The 20980-nt window shown below is 40.8% G+C and overlaps 1 protein-coding gene across 3 annotated transcripts in view; it reads right to left on the minus strand.

The window, feature by feature from the left end:
- Positions 1-20980, minus strand: part of ncoa3 (nuclear receptor coactivator 3) — a 35728-nt gene that overhangs the window by 4843 nt on the left and 9905 nt on the right. Inside the window, exons 2-14 of one of the 3 annotated variants that reach the window (XM_085455932.1) lie at positions 9712-9779; positions 9533-9591; positions 9071-9210; positions 7690-7794; positions 7262-7422; positions 5900-6000; positions 5487-5661; positions 5155-5346; positions 4478-4564; positions 2853-2996; positions 2293-2440; positions 1647-2200; positions 72-1042 (exon numbers count right to left, since the gene is read on the minus strand). In XM_085455932.1, the coding sequence (XP_085312058.1) occupies positions 72-1042; positions 1647-2200; positions 2293-2440; positions 2853-2996; positions 4478-4564; positions 5155-5346; positions 5487-5661; positions 5900-6000; positions 7262-7422; positions 7690-7775 (2619 nt within the window). In that variant the 5' untranslated portion in view covers positions 7776-7794; positions 9071-9210; positions 9533-9591; positions 9712-9779. The remainder of the gene's footprint in view (positions 1-71; positions 1043-1646; positions 2201-2292; positions 2441-2852; positions 2997-4477; positions 4565-5154; positions 5347-5486; positions 5662-5899; positions 6001-7261; positions 7423-7689; positions 7795-9070; positions 9211-9532; positions 9592-9711; positions 9780-20980) is intronic. The other 2 variants (XM_085455933.1, XM_085455930.1) reach the window with 2 other exon arrangements.

Below are 20980 nucleotides of genomic sequence, written 5' to 3' on the forward strand. Positions count from 1 at the left end.
AAGGATCAGAAACGATGTCTGAGAAGATGATGTATTTGAGAACATGCATGCAAGAGAGATTTTGAGCCTACCTCATCAGCTGGCTCTAACTTGACCTTGCTTTCTATGCTATGGTGATCAGAGCTGGTGACCCCTGGCCCCTGAGCACCTTTCCCATCCAGATCCTTTGGTTTTATCTCCCCCACTTCTTTAGAGTCATCCTTATTGAGGAGGTAGTGAAGGAGGGCATTGGGCTTCTCCTTCTTAGGGCTCTGCTGCTCCTGCTTTGATTCTGACCCCCTAACCACTCCACTGGTGGCAGGCCCTGGCTCTGGTGCCCCAGAATCCAAGCTGCTTTTTCCTGTGGCCTCAGCTGTGATGCGAGCCACTTCATCAGGAGTATTCCCATTCTGCAGGAGCTTGTGGAGAATCTTGTGTTTTTCCTGCAGTGACTGGTTATTTACATTTCCTGTGCTACCAGAGGAGGAAACAGCAGCATGATTGCCGCTTGTAGAGGATGACACTCCCGTAGAGGAGGAGGGACTGGTGACACCAGCTGTTGCATCTTTACTCTCAGGTGTGGAGCTGGGCCCGGAGCTTGCTGTGTGGAGCTCATCTGTAGGAGAGGTGAGGAGCTGCAAAAGCTTCTGGTGGCACTTTGTGTCGGGAACCCGTCTGTTGGTTTCTCCCACACCCAGACTTGCCTCTCTGCTGGCCTGACTGTCTGGCTTGTCAGGAGGGCCCTCACTGGTGGGGGTGTGTGGGTGCTGCTGAGATTGCTGCTCTCCACCAGTCCCCAGTGAGCTTCCTGGGCTCCTGGAGTCCGAGTAGGCTGGGAGGGAAGTTTTACTACAGGGTCCCCCTGCTGCTTGATTGGTAGAGTTGATGCTTGGGGAGCTGTCGGGCTTGTGAGGAGGAGGAGAAGTGAGTGGGGAAGGCATTGGATTGCCCACTCCCTCACTAATGGCTTGAAGGGCATTCAATGAGTTGCTGGAGAAGGTGGTAGCTCCTCCTCCACCTCCTGAGTTACCGGCATGAGTGGAGCTCATGGGAGAGTTCATACCTACAAAGGACACAACCAGAGTAAATCTACTGAACACACACCAAATAAAAAAGAAAGTTTTAACTATTTATAACTAAAGTACAGTTAACAAGCTGATTTCTTCTTTCCTGGCCCTATATGAAAAACGAAGTAAACCTAAAAACCGAAGCAAGTGAGGCCTACAGTTCATGGTGTGTTGCTTTTTGCAATCTTTTAGCCTGTTTCACTTTGTTAGGCACATTCTATATAAGCAACTTCTTGACTCAACAGGTCTGGCAGTAATCAGGCCTGGGTGTGGCTGGTGAAACTGAACACAGCTTTCCAAAAAATGTGGTTTATCGCCGTTAATTCATGATTTATGGAGAATATTACTTTTCACATGGGGCTAGGAAGGGTTGGGTCAATTTTACTGAATTTTAATGAATGAAATCATTATTTAAAAACTGCATTTTGTATTTAGTGTTGTTATCCTTGTCTGATTTTTCAATTTTACTTTTAATTAATTTAAAACATGCAAGTGTGAGAAATATACAAAAAACAAAACAACAACAACAAAAATATTTTTTCATACCACTATATTCAATTTTGTTTTAAATTCGGCCGTTTCAGAATAGTTGGCTCATACCTCCGGGAGAGAAGGGGCTACCTCGGACTCTGGGGGAACCCACGACGTTGTGCGGAGGACAATTTATCCCTGGACTGGCTTGGGGAGGGCTTGTCATTCCCATCCCATACCCTGCACCTGCAGGTCCACCTCCAGGTCCATGGAACGGGGCCATCTGCTGATGCTGGTGCTGCTGTTGTTGCTGCTGATGCATACCATGATGGCCCATCTGATTCATGGACCCCATTTGGTTCATTGAGTTCATGGGGGAATTTATTGGATGTATGGAGTTCATCTGATTCATATGACCCATGTTGTTCATCTGATGCATGGAATTGATTTGATGCATAGAATGATGCATGGGACTCATTTGATTCATCGGATTCATCCGGTTGCCCCCAGCGTACGGCGGCACTCCTCTTTGTGGCACGTTGCCCTGCTCAGTCATACCGTAGCCCCTGTTCATGGCCATCCCACCTCCTGGACCCATGTTCATCTGTTGGTTGGGGTTGTTCATACCCATGGTCTGAGGCCTCATGCCACCACCACGGTTCCCCCGATAACCATTATGCTCCCTACAAAAATACAAATGAAAACAGAACAACGATTAAGCTGTAGAAAGGAATGAAACATGATGAAATCATATTGTTCATTAGACAATTTGCACCTTTGCAGCAGGTGTGTGGAGAGGAAAGAGTGTGGTTCATTTGTGCTGGGATTCCTGCAGAGGTCACTTCTTGTTTGAGCTGTGACAGGGGTTCCATCTGAGAGTGAGAACCGGTAAAGAGGTGTCTCCGCATGGCCATTATGGAAAGCTGGAGCAAGAAAAAAGAAGAGAGAAAATAATGTCACTCCTCCAAAATAGCTGACAAAAAAAACTAAACATACTACGAATATTAAAACATCCATAGGTAATAAACCAGTTGCCATACAGTCCCCTCTTCAGCAAGACCTTTAATATTATAAAGTCAGCATAGAGATCATTCACTGTTTACTATAACCAAGGCACCCTGCATGGTCAATAACTATACACCCCAGAAAGTTTAGCTACATAGCTCATGTCTTTTGCTAGAGTAAGATTGTTATTAGTGTTGTTACCCTCTTATTTATGTACAAGGAGCCTTAACCTACAAAACAAAGATTGTAATAAGATGACATGCCTAAGAGCAACCAAACAAAAGATGTTACTGCACACATATATAGTAATGGAGAATCAGAAATGCATACCATCTTGGTAGTGGCGTTTGAAGGACCACGGCTGTCCCTCACTTCGATGGATGAACATCTGCAAGCAGCGTCTAACCAGGTCTTCCCACCCTGGGCGCATGGTCGTGTGAAGAGAGTTCTGCTGTTCAATTTCAATCAGTTTACCTACAACAGAAAATCCCAAGTGAGCTGGTGGTGTTGAGGAGAAAGAAGCTTTCGGTTTAGTCCATGTGTATATAATACAGACATTTCTAAATAACACTGCCTAACTGTTCATATTTGTGACATGGGTGGATTTATTCTGTAGCACCACCTACATAATTTATAATATTCATTAAATTTAAAATAATTGTGTTATGCACAGCTGCTGTGCTTAACAAAACACGGACACTGTATTGTACAGCTAAACAGCCAGTCACAATGAACTCATTGCATTGTCCATGTAAACTCGTTAGACATTTGGATATGGTCAAAACAACTTGCTGAAGTTCAAACCAAGCATCAGAATGGAGAAGAAAGGTCGATTGAGTGACTCTGAATGCAACATGGTTGTGGGTGCTAGATGGCCTGGTCTGAGTAATTTAGAAACTGATGTTTTACTGGGATTTTCCCACACAACTATCTCTAGAGTTTACAGAGAATGGCCTGAAATAGTCTATCCTTTTATGACCACAGCGTACCCGTATTCTGATGGCTGCTTCCAGCATGTGCCATGTCACAAAGTTCAAATCATCCCAAAGTGGTTTCTTGAACATGACAAGAAGGTCACTGTACTCATATGACCTTCACAGTCCACAGATCTCAGCCCAACGGAGCATCTTTGGGATGTGGTGAAACAGGAGAGTCACAACATTGATGTGCAGCTAACACATCTGCAGCAACTGTTTGTTGCTATCAAATCCAAGGAAATCCAAATCCATGGATGTTTCTAGCACCGTAAAGCTTGAACTGACCAATTCTTCACGTGCCTTATATTGCCAGAAATCATGAAAGAATAGTGCATGACACACAAAAACTTTTGTAATTCCTGTTTGCTGTAGAGCTTCAATATACTTCTATTTTAAAAAAATGAAACAACACAAAAGCAACAAAAAAACAGAACCCAAACCAAAAAACATTAAATAAGATCTCATCAGATCACAATCACTTTGATGTCAACTAACTGAAGCAGTAGAGTGTGTGTCTGTTTTACGGCTGTGACAGTCTCCTGTTGACTAAATCTGTCCACAGACAGGCATATTCAGAGATTGTGGTAATTCCTGCTGCAGTCTGGGTCTCCAAAGCCAAATTTAGCCAAAATTACACTCGCACAGAGACAGACTCACTATGTGAAAAACAATAACAACTATGCTTTATTTTTAGCTACACACAAGCTTTGCGAGTATACCGTGCGTGACTGCAATGCTATTGCACAAACAAGAGCTGCAAAAGTGTCCGAGCGGGCTTTGTGTTACGTCTTGCTCCAGTATGTGTTCCACGATGACACACAGACAAACACAGAGAAACTCACAGTATGAAAAATAATATAAGCCTTGTCGCTGTAGCTGGTTAAAATGCATTTTTCCCCCAAATGTACTTAATTTTTATTATTATTATTTTTTAAATTCTCAGGTGTCTCCATTACATGTCATACAGCAAACACTTACCAGACAGTTCATGACGAGTGCTAAACCTCTCTGTCCGCTCTACTGCAGTGATGCGTCGTGCCACACATATCATACATGACTGCAAATCTGAGGAAAGAGACCGCGCCATGTTAAATCCTCATGTAACTACAGTGGAGGCAGAACGGGACAGTTACTATTTTGTTTATGGATACAGAACTATTTGGAATATTTAAGAGGAAGCCAAATAAGGCAAAAGGTAATGAAAGTACATCTGGTTTTAAACCACAAATTTTAAACATAAAAGTATGGTACGAATGAGTATAAACATAAGGATGTTAAAGATGGTGCAGAAAGCTGCATGTGGTCAGAAGGGAAAAAGAATAACCCACACAAACTTGACATGTCTGGCAGTAGACAGATGGAAAGATACCGATGGTTACACCCTTGTGCAATAAGACACAATAAGAGAGCTGATCAAATAGTTTCACTAACTCATCTACACAATGCAATTTGTAGAGAGTATAGGAGCTGTGGCAATTGTTTGGCTTGAAATAACAACTGTACTCTTCAAATTTCGACTTTTTACCAAAATGATAATTCGAGTATAAGCTCGAAATTTTGACTTTAGTCTAAAAATGGACACTAATTATTATTTATTTTCTTAATGTGGCTCTAACACTAAAAAAAACAAAACAAGCTTATAAACAATGACTTGCCATCTCCCTCCTCCATCATGGCCCGGGGCTGAGTGAGAGCAAAACACTGCATAGTCTCATAGCGTTGGCCTCCCGCTCTTTCTTCTGGCAGTCCATGAGTCTGACTGTGAACATAGCTGACCAGCATGCGACAGTTGAACGTGTGGCTCTTCTGACGAGGTGCCTCTCCACCCCACGATGCTCCATTGGGTGCTGTGATGCAAAAAAAAAAAAAAAAAAAGATGCAGACTCTTTAACCACGTGTGCAAGTGATCCACCATTTATGTGTGTGTTGTTATGTTTTATGCATCTTAAATGTGTTTGCACAAACATAATAAACACTCGTGTCTCACCATTAGACTTGGGGAGATTCTTGTGAAACTCCTCTCGGTCCTCGTCATGGATGATATTGTACACGCTGGTGTTGATCAGCTCCTCCTGCTTGTACTGCAGGTACTGGGTCACATTGTCCGATACAAATACAATGCTGCCCTCCCGGTTAACCACAAAGAGAAAGCCGTCCAAGGCCTAAAAGAGCAAGGGCAGAAGAAAGGAGAGCCAAATGCAGTGAAGGCCCGTCAATGCAAATAGCATTAGTTTTTTGTTTTTTTTTAATTATTACTGCTTTGTCCGTCTAAAAAGAAACCAGCTGAGACATTTTTATCAGCTACATGTCAGCAATGTCACCAAAACACAGATCCAACATATGGAGGGGGAGCTAATTGGTGTTACTCTTTTGCCCCCGAGTGATTGTCCCCAAACTGACCTGTAGGAGCAGTGGCCCCAGATGGTCCTTGTCAATGACCCCTTGACCAGTGGAGGAAACATCCGCCTTCTGAACATCGTCATCACTGCAAGAACTCTTTCCTGAAAACAAATGAGGCACACTGCACTGTTGGTAACGATAATAATGATAATAATGTTACAGTTCTGTTGAAAATAACTTCCACTGTGTAAATCAACAAGATTAGTTTGAATTCTTGGGACAACTTGGTGCATGACCTGTATATTTTCCCCAACTTTTACTTTGTTTTTGTACATAATACTGAGGCATAATCTAAAATTACAAAAAACAAAACAACAACAACAACAACAAAACAAACCCCAACTTAAAACATATCAGTCTGTATAATTACCCACAGTATAATAAATATGTTTTCTGGCCACCAGATGGCAGCACAAGTCATGACTGCATGGTTGGCATGCCTTTCTATTTTTAAAATCAGCATGTGTCTGAGGCTTTGTTAGATACCACTCTATATAGCTGGGTCACTTGGAACACAAGCAAGATGTGAAACTGTATGCCACTGGATTTAATGCTATTTCAAACTTTCAGTAGCTGTACAAGAAGAGATGAGACAGCAGTTGCTGACCTAAATGAAAAAGAAAACATAACAAAACAAGGAAACTGACCCTAAAGACGAAGACATGTAAACAAGGGTTGGGGTGGGGAAAGGTGTGTTAAATAAACAACAGTCAGAAAAGAGAAGAAAAACGGAGAGGCCCCTCCATCATTCTTATCCTGTATCTATGGTAACCTGGCTGCACAACGCCAGGACCCACAGTAGCCAGCTGTGACCCTCTGGGTACATTCCAATATGATTGCTCGCTTTTTTCTTTACCCACTTATCCTAACAGATGTAATCGCAACCAGGCTAAAAACATTTGGAGGAAGTTATTCACTTCTGTGTATTTAATTGTGTAAAATCTGCAAAAATGGTTAAAAAAAAAAAAAAAAAAAGAAAAAAAAAAGCTTTGAGATAGGAGTGGCTCTCTATAAGGTCTGATTTCTGAGTCTCCAGTAGCATTAGTCTCCCAGAGAGAAACAGGGTTTGGCACTAACAGATACACACTGTCACTTACAGCCTTGAGCCATGACCACCAAGGATTGGTCTCAATTACTGGTGCTCATTTACCCCCAGCGATACAAACAGCCAAACTGGCTGTCAGTCTGAAGTGGCCTGGCCATGAACCAAACACACTACTTTATCACTGGCATCATCTGTCCTGCAGCAGCGTACTTGACAATCCTTACTTTCTCCACGGTTTACTTTCCATACACAAATTCAAAAATAAAATGATCCTTTGTTTTAATCACAAAGATGTAATCTGAACATGGAGGTGGTACCTTGCTCCTTGATTTGTCTGATCTGCCTCACTGTCTCCTTCAGGATGGCACATTTGTCAGGCTTGACGTTGAAGCTGTCAATGTTGGAGAGGTTGGCAGAGATGAGCTCAGCCAGCTCCTCGATGTACTTGCTCTCCTGTTCCCTCCGACGCTTGTCACACCTGCTGAGGCACCAAAGGGATTAGATATGTTGCCATGACAACCTCACCTCCCCATGCCCCATCCGTATGAAGGCCATACGGCCATACAGGGCTCAGATGCTTCAGATATTCAGTTAGCAGCAACATATGCTTGAACCAGGGATGTGGTCAGGAGGAAGACAGTGACATCACACACACTCATGCATCATGCTGGCATTTAAATAAAAACAGCGACAGACAAAGTGGACTGATGCATTAAATATACTCAGCACAAGTTAGAGCACTTACCCTAAGCTTGGAGTGTCACAGGTGGACAGTTTACGCTTACGGTCGGAGCACAGGGGATCCAACGAGTTGTCTCCGACGCCACTCATCTTCAGCACACATCAGCACCTGAAAGCGCAAATCGGTGCATTGCATATATACATAACGTGGTATGATCAGACAGAATGACCTGAGAGTGGTATGTGTTGCAATCTAAAAGACCATTAAAATGTTTTTTTGTGTTTTTTTGCAAAGTCCACTCAGAAGTGAGTGCAGATGAAGAGACTTCTGGGGGAACAGAAGAATTTAGATCAGTATAGATTTATAAGGGCAGACTATCCAGTTATCTGAGCAGCCTTGGTTTCTGCACTGTGTTTGATGGGAGTGAAATCTCATCTGTTCCACTGCAAGGAGCAACTGATGATGATGTAGTGATTTGGAGCCTCAGGGGAGATGGGTCATCCCGCGTTCAGCCAGCCTGCCCGCTAGAATGATACCCTTCTGCTAGCAGCGGCAACACAAGTATACTATACAAACCATTTCCAGTGCACTTGCATGCTCAGGCATGTCGGGGCACAGTGTTTAAGAGTGCTAGAAGCTACTGTCCCAGAAAGGCGCATATTCACCAGCTCGTCTATTTGTTTAACTGCCTGGGGCTGCACAAGCCAAAAAAAGAAAAAAGAAAAATATTGCACACTGTTCAGGCTTGTGGAGCCTTGAAACAATCCAGGCAAGGCTCTGCAACTTTTAGTCATTTGAATACGCTGTATTCTCTTTACTGTGCACGGTTAATGCTAAGCTATATCCGTTCTTTCTTCCAATAGATTTTACGTTCAGTCCCCCCTGTATCATCCTAAGACAACACCTCCCTTGTATTTTTCCCTTTCGGTAGTTGTGCCGAGCAAGGGATCGTGTCCTTGTTTTCTTGCTCTGGCACTAGCCTCTGTCTGACCTCTCAGAGTTCATGAGAGGAAACCCCTGTAGCCAACATCTAAGGTCACTGCTCCTTCCTATTCCCACCCAAAAACTTCTGAGCTGCACTACCAGACTGTTCGACTACAACCCTATCCTGGACTTTGTGTCTGCTTCTGTGCGCACGCACACGCACACACACAAACTCATTCCAAAGAAGAAAAGTGTAAAACGGATGGGAGTCATTATGCAACTCCTGCTCTGCAACTGCAGGCTAGGACATGCAGCCCAGTCACCCACCAACACTATTACTACTAGAAGAGCACCAGGTCTCAGACACACACTTTGTGCAGTAAATCTGCATCGCATGCTTCTTGTCTGTCTACCTTTCAGCACCCCTCTCTAAATCTGCCTGTCGTGCTCCGGCTGTGACTCTTGCTCCCCTCCCTCCTCTCTTTCTTCCTTCCTTTCTGATTTCTGTCCTAAGGCTCACCTCTGCAGCAGCATAGAAAGATGACATCAGCCCTCAGTCAGCCTCACATCCTGACCGGACAAACAGCAGAGCTGTAGGCTGCTGGAAGTCTTTTGGAGGACAGGGTATGAATACCAGGACTGTACTACAGGGAAACCTTACTGAAAACCAGAGTAAACGTAAACACGTTCCAACATGGTAATGCAAAAAAAAGAAAAGAAAGAAAAAAAAAAGAAAAAAGAAAGGTAATATGATCTTACACAAAACAAGAATGCTCTCATTTGATTTTGACAACTGTAACTCAAATTTACTGTTGTTTTTAAGTTTGTGTGTTTTTGACATTTAAACCAGCTAAACGTTTAACATGACTGAAAACAGACACAAGTTGAGTAGATGGCAGCAGAGCAGTAAAAGAGAAACTTTTAGCAGCAGCCCACCAAAACCACAGATGTCTCTCAACAGGCCTGGCAGTGTGCCACTGACCTGAATCAGCTTCATCTAACAGTGTGAAAGTTGCTCAGGAACAAGATGAGATGTTGCACCTACCATCAGGTACATGGGCACAGTAAATAATAAAAACAATTTATATTTCAAAGTAAAATGGTCCTAATTGTTATTTGATGGAGTGAATGCATTTCTGTGTTTTGTTACTGCATGCTCACCTTAGCCAGTACAAGCCCCAGTCAAAATCCATTCAGGGTCTAGTGTCACTTTAATGTCTCAACATCTCCTGAAAACAGAAAGAGAAAGGTCATGAACTACAGCGCTCTATAAATGTCTGGAAGTCTCAACATGACTAGTACTTTTGTGCACGCTAAAACATGTGCTTTATATATGTTTTTCGTTCATAGAATTTCATGGGAAAGACTCAATTCTAAAAATGCACAGGAAGTCACAGCAGTTTGCATCCTGTTTGCCCCCTCCCCCTCGGCCTGTTCCACTGCGTCATCACTTCCCTTTCCAGGAAACGTGGCCACTTATCCACCATATTTACATATTCTGTTCGTCAGTTCCCTGTCGTCCTGGTTTTTACTCACATTTTGTCTGATTGTTGTCTGGCATCCGAGGGTTTCCAAAACTAATCTAATTGAGCATTAGGAGAAAACACAGCATGGAAATCCTTCTTCTATATCTGACAAAAGGTCAGAAAATTCCAGCTGCATTTACTAAAATGCTTAAAGACCTTTACCATCTATGGCAGCCAGTAAAGTTATCTCAGTCAGTGTGGTGTTTTTTTGGTTTTCTTATTAAGGAAACTCTGCAGAAATGAATCTCGTGATCTTTCTAGTCACTAACTTAATAGTTTTTCCCATAGAGCAATTACAATATCAGATTCAGATATGTTATCTTTTTATTTTCTTTTTTTGCTAATCAAGTATCCTTCTGGTCACAAGGGATCTGTCAGATTCCCAATCCTAATATTTAGAGTGCCTTGTGTTCAGCAAGTGTACAAGCTCCTGCCTAAATCACTGCATCATCCTCTGTCAAAGAAAAGCCTGTGAGATAGTGTTTTTCCCATGCTGAAATCTAAGAATAGCCACACAGAGTAAACACAAATTCTTCCTGTGATAAAGTTTGATATAAAAAAAAAAAATCTAAGGTCAAAATAAAAATAAATCCATTTTATTAGTTACCATGTTCAACTGCTCATTTATACAAAGTTATACTGAGCCAATCACTTGTAAGTGTGTGCATGCATGGGCAAGAAGACCTGCTGTAGCTCAAACTCAGCATGATGGCAAACAAAGGCGATTTAACAGATTTTGAACGTGGTGTTGTTGCTGCCAGATGGGTTGGTCTGAATATTTCAGAAACTCCTAATATACTGGGATATTTTTTTCCTTTCACAACCATCTCTAAAGCTTACAGAGAAAATCTGAAACAAACACTATGAGTGAGTGGCAGAGAAAATGCCTTGTTGACACCAGAGGTAAGAGGGGAATAGTCAGACAGCTTCAAATGGACAAGAAGGCACGGTAACAAAGGTAACCAATTCTTGTAATCAAGGTAATCAGAAGAGCATCTCCGAACAAACAAAACACTGAACCTGGAAGCAGATGGACTACAGCAGAAGAAGAGCACATCGGGTGACACTCTTAGCAGCTAAGGACAAGAAACTGGTTCAACAGCTCAGGTTGGTAGTAGGGCTGCTCGATTATGGCAAAAATGATAATCACGATTATTTTCACTGAAATTGAGATCGCGATTATTTGACGATATTTATTTAACCCTTTAAGACCTACCATAGAACCAAGTCCGCCAGAGCTTATATTATTTTTTTACATGTTGTAGTGCCATTTGTGGGAGCATTTCAAGTTGCTAAATAACTGTTATAGCCCATATTTTAATAATATGTATGCATTAAGTCCATAGTAACTACATTAATTGCAAAAAAGTGCAATAAACTACAAAAAAATTGAAAATCGCTTTTGTTTTGTTACATATATTTCTACTTGGAGAAATTTAAGAGGTTTATCCCTCAAAACTTTAAATACAAAAAAGTTGCAAAAAATAGTTTACAACAACAGGAAATTTATTTTGAGTGTCTCCATAGTTTTATTTTGGAGATACAGCAATTTTTATATACTGCAGGAAAAACAAAAAAAACAAAACAAAACAATCCTATGATGCAAATTTGCAAAGAAAACAGCATGTGCATCAAAATAAACTATTTCCAGCAGTGCAAGCATCCCAGAAACTATTCAGAAAAGTCAAACATGACCAGTAGAGGTTTTTAAGGCCTACAAGTAAAAAAAACTACATTTCCGCAAAAATGACGTCACTTCCGGTTTCGGCCTGGAAATGGTGGACATGCGAATGTTCGCGCTGACGTCTGTTTCACTGTGGGAAGTGTTATGAACAGCTGATCGGATCGGCAAAGCGTGTTTCTGGAATATTATGTTTTTGTTCCTGCAAGGCTTTATGTGGAAGGAAACCGTGACCGAGGACAAGCTGATGGCATCAGATGTAAGTACAACTCCTCTGGTTTCATATGCAAAACAAATTATTGCGCTAGCTTACGCGGTTCAGATTCTACAGGGATTTAAAAATAGTTACACAAAACGGAGCGTGCCGCTCTGACCGGATCTAAAGGGTTAACAATGACTTTAAAAAATAATATAAAATAGTGTGCAACACCACTGAAGTTTTTTTTACCTCTCTTTTCAACCAACAGCAGTCACTCTCCTCTCCAAATAACTTCTGCTTAGCTTTCCGAGCTTTCCGAGCTTCCCTCGGGTCCTCTTAATCAGCGGTCTCCAACCTTTTTTGCGCCACGGACGGTTTATGCCCGACAATATTTTCACGGACCGGCCTTTAAGGTGTCGCGGATAAATGAGGGAGGGGCTAATAATCGGCTCAGTCATTTTTAATGATCGTTGAAAGCCCAGATCGTAATCGTGATTAAAATTCGATTAATTGAGCAGCCCTAGTTGGTAGTGATGTAATGTAAACGTATTATTGTTTAAAAGCAACAGCCTAAATTAGTATTGTTCCCAACCATGAGGATTGGTCCATAAACACAGACGAGCACCATGTTAAAAAGTGAAAAATTAATTCAGTTAAAAAGTCAAAAGGTTTGTGTAACAGCAAGGTGCACCTAACGAAATGGCAGGTGAGAGTATATTAAAAACACACATAAAACATTAAACATGCTAATAAAAATATATCATTACACAGTTGTCCAACTCATAATCATCACTGCCACACACAGGAAGTGTGTGAACTGTGACTCTGAGTCCAGAGTGTGTGCCTATGAGATACTCCAACACAGGACACTGATTACATTAGTCCCAAAAACAGAGCTGCAACTCATCTAATGCTGCAGCTCAATAATTTAAACACAGACAAAGAGATAAAACCAGCCCTCTTTTCTCTGTCTGTCAAATGTCCAAATACAGGTTAATTATTATGAGGAACTTGTTTACACACACAACCTCTTATGTCTCTACAACAATGTAGAGACATAATGAACCCGTTTAGTTTTAACACTACACACTTCATCACACACAAGTCTTTGCTAAGCATTAATCCCTTTGTTTTTGCTCTAGTTCATTGACGGTACAATTGTAGACCTGATCCTTAGGGAGGACGAGTAACAAAAGGTAACAGAAAAAAGTTTATTAAAAAAAAAAAAAAAAAAAAAAAAAAGCACTGAAAAGTAGGGCTGGGCCATATTATACCATTCACGGTAATGCCGGTATAATGTTAGGCAACGATAGGAAAATGAAATATCGCGATAGAATATGAGTAAAACGCGCATGCGCAGTGCCTTTGTTTTCATACGCACATGGCCGATTGTTGAGTGAAACAGATAAACCAGAATTGGTTTGTAAAAATGGTGCAACTTCAGTGATGTGGAACTGGTTTGGTGTTGGTCCGTCAGATACACGACAAAGCACATTTTTTTGCAGAACATGCAAGCGGCCGTCGTTATTGTCGTATTTGTCGAACTAAGATGCTCTTAAATCTGGGAGTAATCTGGGTCCTAAACTCCATAATCTTCAGGTCAAACGAACACTGCAGCATCACTGAGAGTTAAAAAACTGTCTCAATTCTTTCATCTTTAATAAAACGATCAGCATTGCTGCTTTACCAGGTGTAACTATGAAGTTTAACTTCCAGGCATCCATGAAAACAAAATTTATTACATTTAATGGAGTTAGAAGTTAGCAGGAAGCTAGCGGAAGTTAGCTCGCTAGTTACCTAAGCATGATATTGCATGTTCTGACTGAGATTTCTGAAAAGATTCAAACGTACAGCTCTGCTATCACGTCCAACATAAATGAAGACGGGAAACTAAACAGCAGTGACGTTTGTAGGGTTACTGAAGTTGGGCTAGCTGGTATATAATGATGTGCTACCTGATCGCTAGCGACACAGCTATGTTAGCATAACATAAACAGTGAAGCTGGAGGACGAACACTAACACTTTTCCATTTATAAAAGTTAACGTTAAAGTTCCTGATAGTTAGAGACAAATGCAATCGCATGGCAGGATGCTGTAAACGGACCAAACTTCAGTCAGGAGAACAACTGAGAAAATCCATCCACAATACAAGGTTAGTCATTAATATACTGCAACAACAATAGAGCAGCTGCCAGAGAATTCAACACTAATGAATCAATGGTACAGAAGTGGAGGAAGCAAGAAGAATGAGTTTAATAAAGTTTGATTTATCTGACTGCTTTGTTTCGCTTAATGTGCCTTATAATCCTGTGCACCTTATGGTCCGAAAAATACGTACTGCACACTGCAGTTTAATGTTGCAAAGCACCTCTTTTTAACTTCAGTGGATATTATACATGGTTATGCTCAGGATATGTCAGCCCATTTCTACTGGAAATGCCTTTTGGTTAAACTTTCAGCAAGGAATTTGCATTTGCACTGTTACATTTTTATAAAGCTTTAATGTACATAAAAACCAGCTTCCTGTTTAAGTGAAAATAAATGGAAGGTTGTCTTTTTGCGCTAGTAATGTTGTGGAGTTGTATTTTGTCTCGCATCAATTATATCGTTATCGCAAATTTTCAAATATATATCGTGATAAATATTTTTGGCCATATCGCCCTGCTCTACTGAGAAGTCTTAAGTTAATGCCAAAATTACACCGAAGTGGTACAAAACAGCAAGTTACGCAAGTCTCATACTGGAACCAGTATGTAAGGAAGGCTGCAGATAGCCATTTTCTACCAGGGTGTTTTTGGAGAAGCAACCAGAGAGAGTTGCGAGATGACTGGTGCAAGACTGAATCAACAAGTGGGATGCAAGAGTTTGGGCCCAACAAATTCTACTTTCTAAACTAAAACTAGCAGAATGACTCAACTACTAAACCTAACTATACCATTTCTACTTGAGGAACATCCAACTTTTTCTGTTGAGACTTGCATGTAGATGACTCCACCACAAATAGATTAGGTAAACATGATACAGATGACAGTTGAATGTCCAAATCAATAACAGGTACCAGCTCCATGAGCAGAATTTTGCATCCTCACATCTTCTAAACTACACAGCACCATTGCAAACACTCCCTGTTATGTGCTATAAAACAATTATTCAAACATCCTCTGTGTCATATTTTACCTGGCTAAAACTCTGGTACTGAGGTAAATACACATGATGAGAAGTCAGAATTGCTCCTGACCTTTGTGTGCTGGTCTTACAAACAAGTATCAGTTAAGTAACTTTAGCAACCTCAGTTACTAGAGTTATTGAAAAGTTACACAACTGTGCAGTCTAGCTAATGTTAAGAGGTGAGTTTATCAGGAACTTTATTGTTTTGTTGAAAGTGAATGGATTTTCTCACTTAGTTGTCTTTCATAAATCTGAAAGGGTATTGTGGTCCTAGAATGTTCATGTTTCTCTTCAGATTTAATGTTTAAATGAACTTTCTATGCAAATACTGCTTCACTAGCTGGTGGATATGTACAAGAGAGCCAAGAAAACTTCTATAAGAACATGTTTATCATTTTACAGGCTTAATGCCAATGACATTGTTTAGGTACACTTGGTGAATAACTTTACATTTTCAGGATTCTGCACATCACTTCAGTTACATCCATGATTTTGATTTACTGACATTTGGCTCAAGGCCAGAGCTGCAGCAGCGTCAGTCAGTCAGAACCAGAATAGTGAGAAGGACATTCCTGCTCAGCCTAAAATAAAGCCTGAAATCTGAGCTCCCCTAGACAAAGAGCGGCAGGCCCAACAATAACCACAGACCCACCCTAAACAAAGATGACACATACTGGGGTACACATGCACAAAATTAAAGACCCCTGAAAAATGGATCTAAGTGTTTTAAGTGTAGCAGGAAGTATTTGTCTTAAAACAAAAAAAACAAAACACTGTAGTCAGTACATTTTAAAGCATGATAGATCTGGGCTACAAGAACCGTTTAGCCTCATTACTTCATCTCACACACACACACACACACACACACACACACACACACACACACAGACACACACAGAGTAAGGTAATAAAGTAACAAAAGGTGTCCACTAGAGTCTGGGGAATCAAGTGCAAAAAGGAAACAAAAGGACACAATGACTTCCTGTTTTTACTTCAAGGAATTTCTCCACCTCCTGCTGGCCATAAAAGCACCTATATACTGGGTTAAGTGCAACTGGACCTTGCACCAACACAAGCTCCCACACAGTTTCATTAATCCTGAAGCCTTATGTTGAATTTTAATATAAACCAAAACAAATTATATTCCAACTCGTAAAATTACACAGAAACAATCTTAGAAGTAGCCTGAATGTTTAAAGATATATTTTTATTTAATAGTCCTTGTGAGTTAGATAGATTGTTGTAAGGAGTGCAGAAGGTAAGCTCTCTGATGAAAACAAAAGTCATGGTTATGTTTCACATGCTCGTCCCCACCCACACGAAGTGCATTGTTGAAACAGCCCTGGGACTATTTATACTGATACTTGCAAGGTGCTCAGTTTCCTGTGGTGTACTCCTAAAAATAAATTAACGAATAAGAAAAATTTTATAAAAGGAAAAAAAAATAGAGTTAAGATTGAAAAAGAAGACATTAAAACAGCAAACTAAGAGCTACCTCATCAGGCCAGGACTCTGCAGTCTATTTACACCTACAGGCCAGTGGACACTCTTTCAATGATGAGGATGTACACATCCTGGACAGGGAGGAACGCTGGTTTGAGCGCAGAGTCAAGGAGGCCATTTACGTGAAAAGAGAAAGACCATCTATGAATCGATGAGGGGGCCTAAGGGTACATCTTTCACCATCTTACAGTGCTGTGATTGGAGCCATTCCAACTCTCTGTGAATGGTACTCATGGCCATTGATTAGTGGGTTTTGGTCAGTGGTGGTTGATCAATGGTCATGAGAATTTGCATAATTACGATTAAGGAACTGACCTCCCAGCCCATTGTTCCTTAAGTGGGCTGGTTTCAGTCATTATGCAAATGTACTGTTAATAAGATTGGGGAAACCTGCAGTCAGCTGAGACTGAAGAAGTCACTTGGATGAGTGACGAAACGTTTTTCCCACAAAACGCTACATCCAGATGAACAGAATCAACTTTTGGAGATTTACTTTCCTGGATGATTGAGAATGCATCAAGACGAAGCAAACTAAGTAATTTTTTTTTCCTTTTTGAACTGTTGCTGCAATCTCCCTCTGTACAGTCAGGAATGTCTATGCCCCTGAGTTGATATATCATAGCAAAGGATGCAGAAAGCAATCCAGTCACTCAGCGGGGTCACTAGTCTGCAGGTGCAGGACACAAGAGGGGTAATATCATTTCTTGACACTTCCTACCAATTGTAAGGACAACAACAGAGTTTGTGCATATAAAATAAACTCTGGCATCCACCAAAGAGGTTTAGACTTCTCACCAAAGACAAATTACCATGACCTTTTGTCCCGTTCTTTTTTTTTTTTTTTTAAACAACAAAAGAGGTCAATTAAATGAGGCCAATCATAAGATACATTTTGCCTAGAAAATGTTAGGCCACCTTTGTGTGCTGGTCTTGCAAATATGATCAGATATCAATAAGAGGAAAATGTACAGTCTTCTGTTAAGATCACTGCCTGCGTGAACTTTATGTAGACCAATCATGGTTACGTGCGTATTCATAACTAAAAGCCTGTTCTGAGTCAACAAAAACATTGCCAAGAGCAAGGACAAATGGCCTGTGAAGGGGGAGCTACCTTCAGTGTCGTTTGGTGTGTAAATTGATGAGGAATTATCTTCTTAATCACCTCATAGTAACATTTGTAACTGAATAAATCGAAATAATTCACCATCTTATTATGATGGTTTAATTATTCCATATTATAATAAATTACAGTTAAGAGAAACATAAAGTAGTGCATTCTTTTGCTTTGAAAACAGAACTGTAGGCTATGAGGTGCCACAACCCAACTCTAATGAAATGACAACGGAATCAAATAATTCCTAGATATTCATTGTTACCTACAGTATTAGCAGCTTGGTGTACAGCTGACAAAAGTTGCTGTCAAACATATAATTTAACCCTAACTGTAACCCTATGGAGGTACATGTGGGAAGAAAAATGTCAAATGCAGTCAGAGCAGACGTCAAATGGATTTTAATCTGCCAAGCACACAGTATAAAGTTCATGTGAAATCCAGTTTAATCAACATGAGAATAGTGCAGGCAACAGACTGATAAATTTGCAGCTGGCAAGTGGCCACCCTGTTTCCTTCTACCTGCACGAACTACCCAAGAGTATAATGGAACCAATGGAACCAGACAGCAAATGCCTTATGGGTTTAAAAGAAACAGAAGGGGGGGGGGGGGGGGGGGGGGGGGGGGAACCCAAAACAACCAACTATTAACAGAGCAGTTTTACACTGCAATGGAAGAAAAATAAGACAAGGACAACAGATTACATGTTTGGGCTACACATTCTGAAGTTTCAATGTTAGCATGTCACCGTCACCATGTTGTTTTTTTGGATCACACGCTACCTTATAGGAATGAAAGGTTGAAGTGCAGATTTATCAGCAAAGACTAACAAGCTTTGTTAACTTGTTTCTTTCATAAACTGTACGGGTTTAACAACTGTTAAAAACTGAAGCAAACATTTCGACAGTCTGCACCAAACAGAAAGGCATAATATTAAACAGCTGGGGAAAAATAAATAAAATCACATCAGGTCTAGCAGACCCCAATATGCTCCAGTTTCCATTATTGAGACACTTGCTTAGCCTTCTTGACCCCTAGCTCAATTATACAGATTGATGAGTTGTTAAAAATAAATAAATAAAAATGAATCCCACACAGAATAGTTATAAAGGAGGGAAATGACCCCAGAACCAAAAGCCTTTTGTTGCATTAGGCTGTAAATATTCTTTTTAATGGTGCAAATTTAGGCATTTCAACATGGGAATCTAAATCCCTCTTGGATTCACAGACAGTATAATATATGCCCCTTGATCAGGAAAGAAAGTCAAACCTATGTCTGTGTTGTCTGTGATGCTTTTTACACGACTAAATTTCACTTTGTTTAGTAGCCATCTCTCATGTTGACATTTTAGGAATTTCCCTCTTAATTGTATTTGGAAAATGACATCCAGAAATATTTGTCAGAGTTGAATGCACTTGTGAATTTTCCTTATTAGCCATTTCCCTGCCAACATTTTCATTCCACTATTACACATGATTTCAATGAAACCTGAGCTAATGGGGCTTAACTGGAGCCAAAGGTTTTGATGGCAAAAGAGGAGAGTGTTGCCATGCAATGAGATTTGAGAAAGGGGACGAGAAAGACATATGTGAAGCATATGTGAAGTGAGGATTTATTAAAAAACAAAGCTGTAAATTGCTAAGAGAAAAAGGGGAAAAAAAGAAACGCAGATGAAAACAACGCAAAAAAAAGACTGGTTGGCTGGGGAGTGTCTAGAGGTGTGATTCAACACTGCCAATAATTTAACAAAACACATTTCTGCTTTACTAAATTTAAAAAAAAAGAAAAAAGAAAAAAAAAGAAGAAGAAAGAAGCCTTTGTCTTTAAGGTAAAAACAATGTCACAAATGCCAAATTCGATTTTATTGACAAGCGAAGAAATAAAATGTGTGAAAAAGTCAAGTGTCAAACACATTTTGCACATATGACGGATATTGTAAAACCCATTCTAACCATCTGCACTCTTTTCAATAAAGAAATACAAGATGTCCATAGATGAATGTGGTGAGTAAGACTGTAGCTCATAGCAGAGGGAAAACTGTGTTCATAGGATTGCCTATTTCTCTAGAAGAAAAAAAGAAAAAGAAAACATCCCCCACCCTTTTCCAATGCACACAACACACATGAGAGCTTGGACAGGCTGTGTGTGCATCTCCCCATTTTTTCCCACACAAACTGCAACGTGGAGAAAAACCAGGGAAAATAAATGAAGGTGAAAACAAAGACATGGCAGATTCCACTGTGTGTGTGCGTCACACTTGCATCTCCTGCAACTATCCATCATCAACAGGAACAAAGAATAGAAAGGAAGAGGATAGGACATACGCCGGCATAGATTCAAGCAACTAACTTGTCACATTGCACAACTGTTAATTCTACGTCCCCAATAACCCCTTCCTTTTCAATAGGCTTCATGTGCTGGTGCAAAAACTGAGGTGATAAGCGCAGCATCGTCCAGAGGAGACCACAGACCAAACAGAATGCAGTCAGCTGTGATCACACAAGGCTAATATTATGGAAATGAGTTCATTAATCAATAGCTAAACAGCCTTTTATCTGGGGAGCCAGAACACCAGTGCCTGATCAACCTCGATGCTGCCCAGCCTGATAACACATATCCACTTGCAACTGATGCAATGAGCGGGCAAATCTCCTGTAGAAGTTAAATCAGTGAGACGATATCTTAACCACTGTAATTATTGTTTGTGATATTTGTAAATTTGGCGATGTCAACAGAAAACACTGAGTTTGATTTGGCAGTTTTGATTTTCGCTTTGCTGTTGAGACAGAGGGTCTTTCTGTTTTTAACGTTTCAACTGTGTCTCTCTCTCAGCTTTCGCTTTTTCCTTTCTCCCTCGTTCTTGCTCGTGTCTTTCCCTCCTCCCTATCTGCTCCCTCCCTGCCCCCTCCTCTTTCCTCCTCTTCTCCCCACTGTTGGATTGGTGGAGTAAACACAGGAAGAGAGCGGGCTCTGTTCCACTACGCCAGAGCTGAGCCTGGGCGTTCCTGCAGCGCTCCTGCGCCGGGGTCAAAAGTTTACTGTGGTTTTCATTTCACCTTTCCACAGCCAATCAGAGCACCACACTGCAGTCTCTGAACTCTGACCCCTGCAAAGAATTCCAGTCAAAAGACGGTCTGACGCCAGTTTCCCAACTTTGAACCCTCCTCTATCCTAGTATTCCTCTTACTACTTCTTTCTTTTAAATGGTCAGCTTCATGTGGTGACGGAGCCTAGGTATA

Source organism: Copadichromis virginalis, linkage group LG5, assembly GCF_057382275.1.
Source record: "Copadichromis virginalis isolate Kocher_CV1m ecotype Utaka linkage group LG5, C_Virginalis_male_GT1.1, whole genome shotgun sequence".
Lineage (NCBI taxonomy): Eukaryota > Metazoa > Chordata > Actinopteri > Cichliformes > Cichlidae > Copadichromis > Copadichromis virginalis.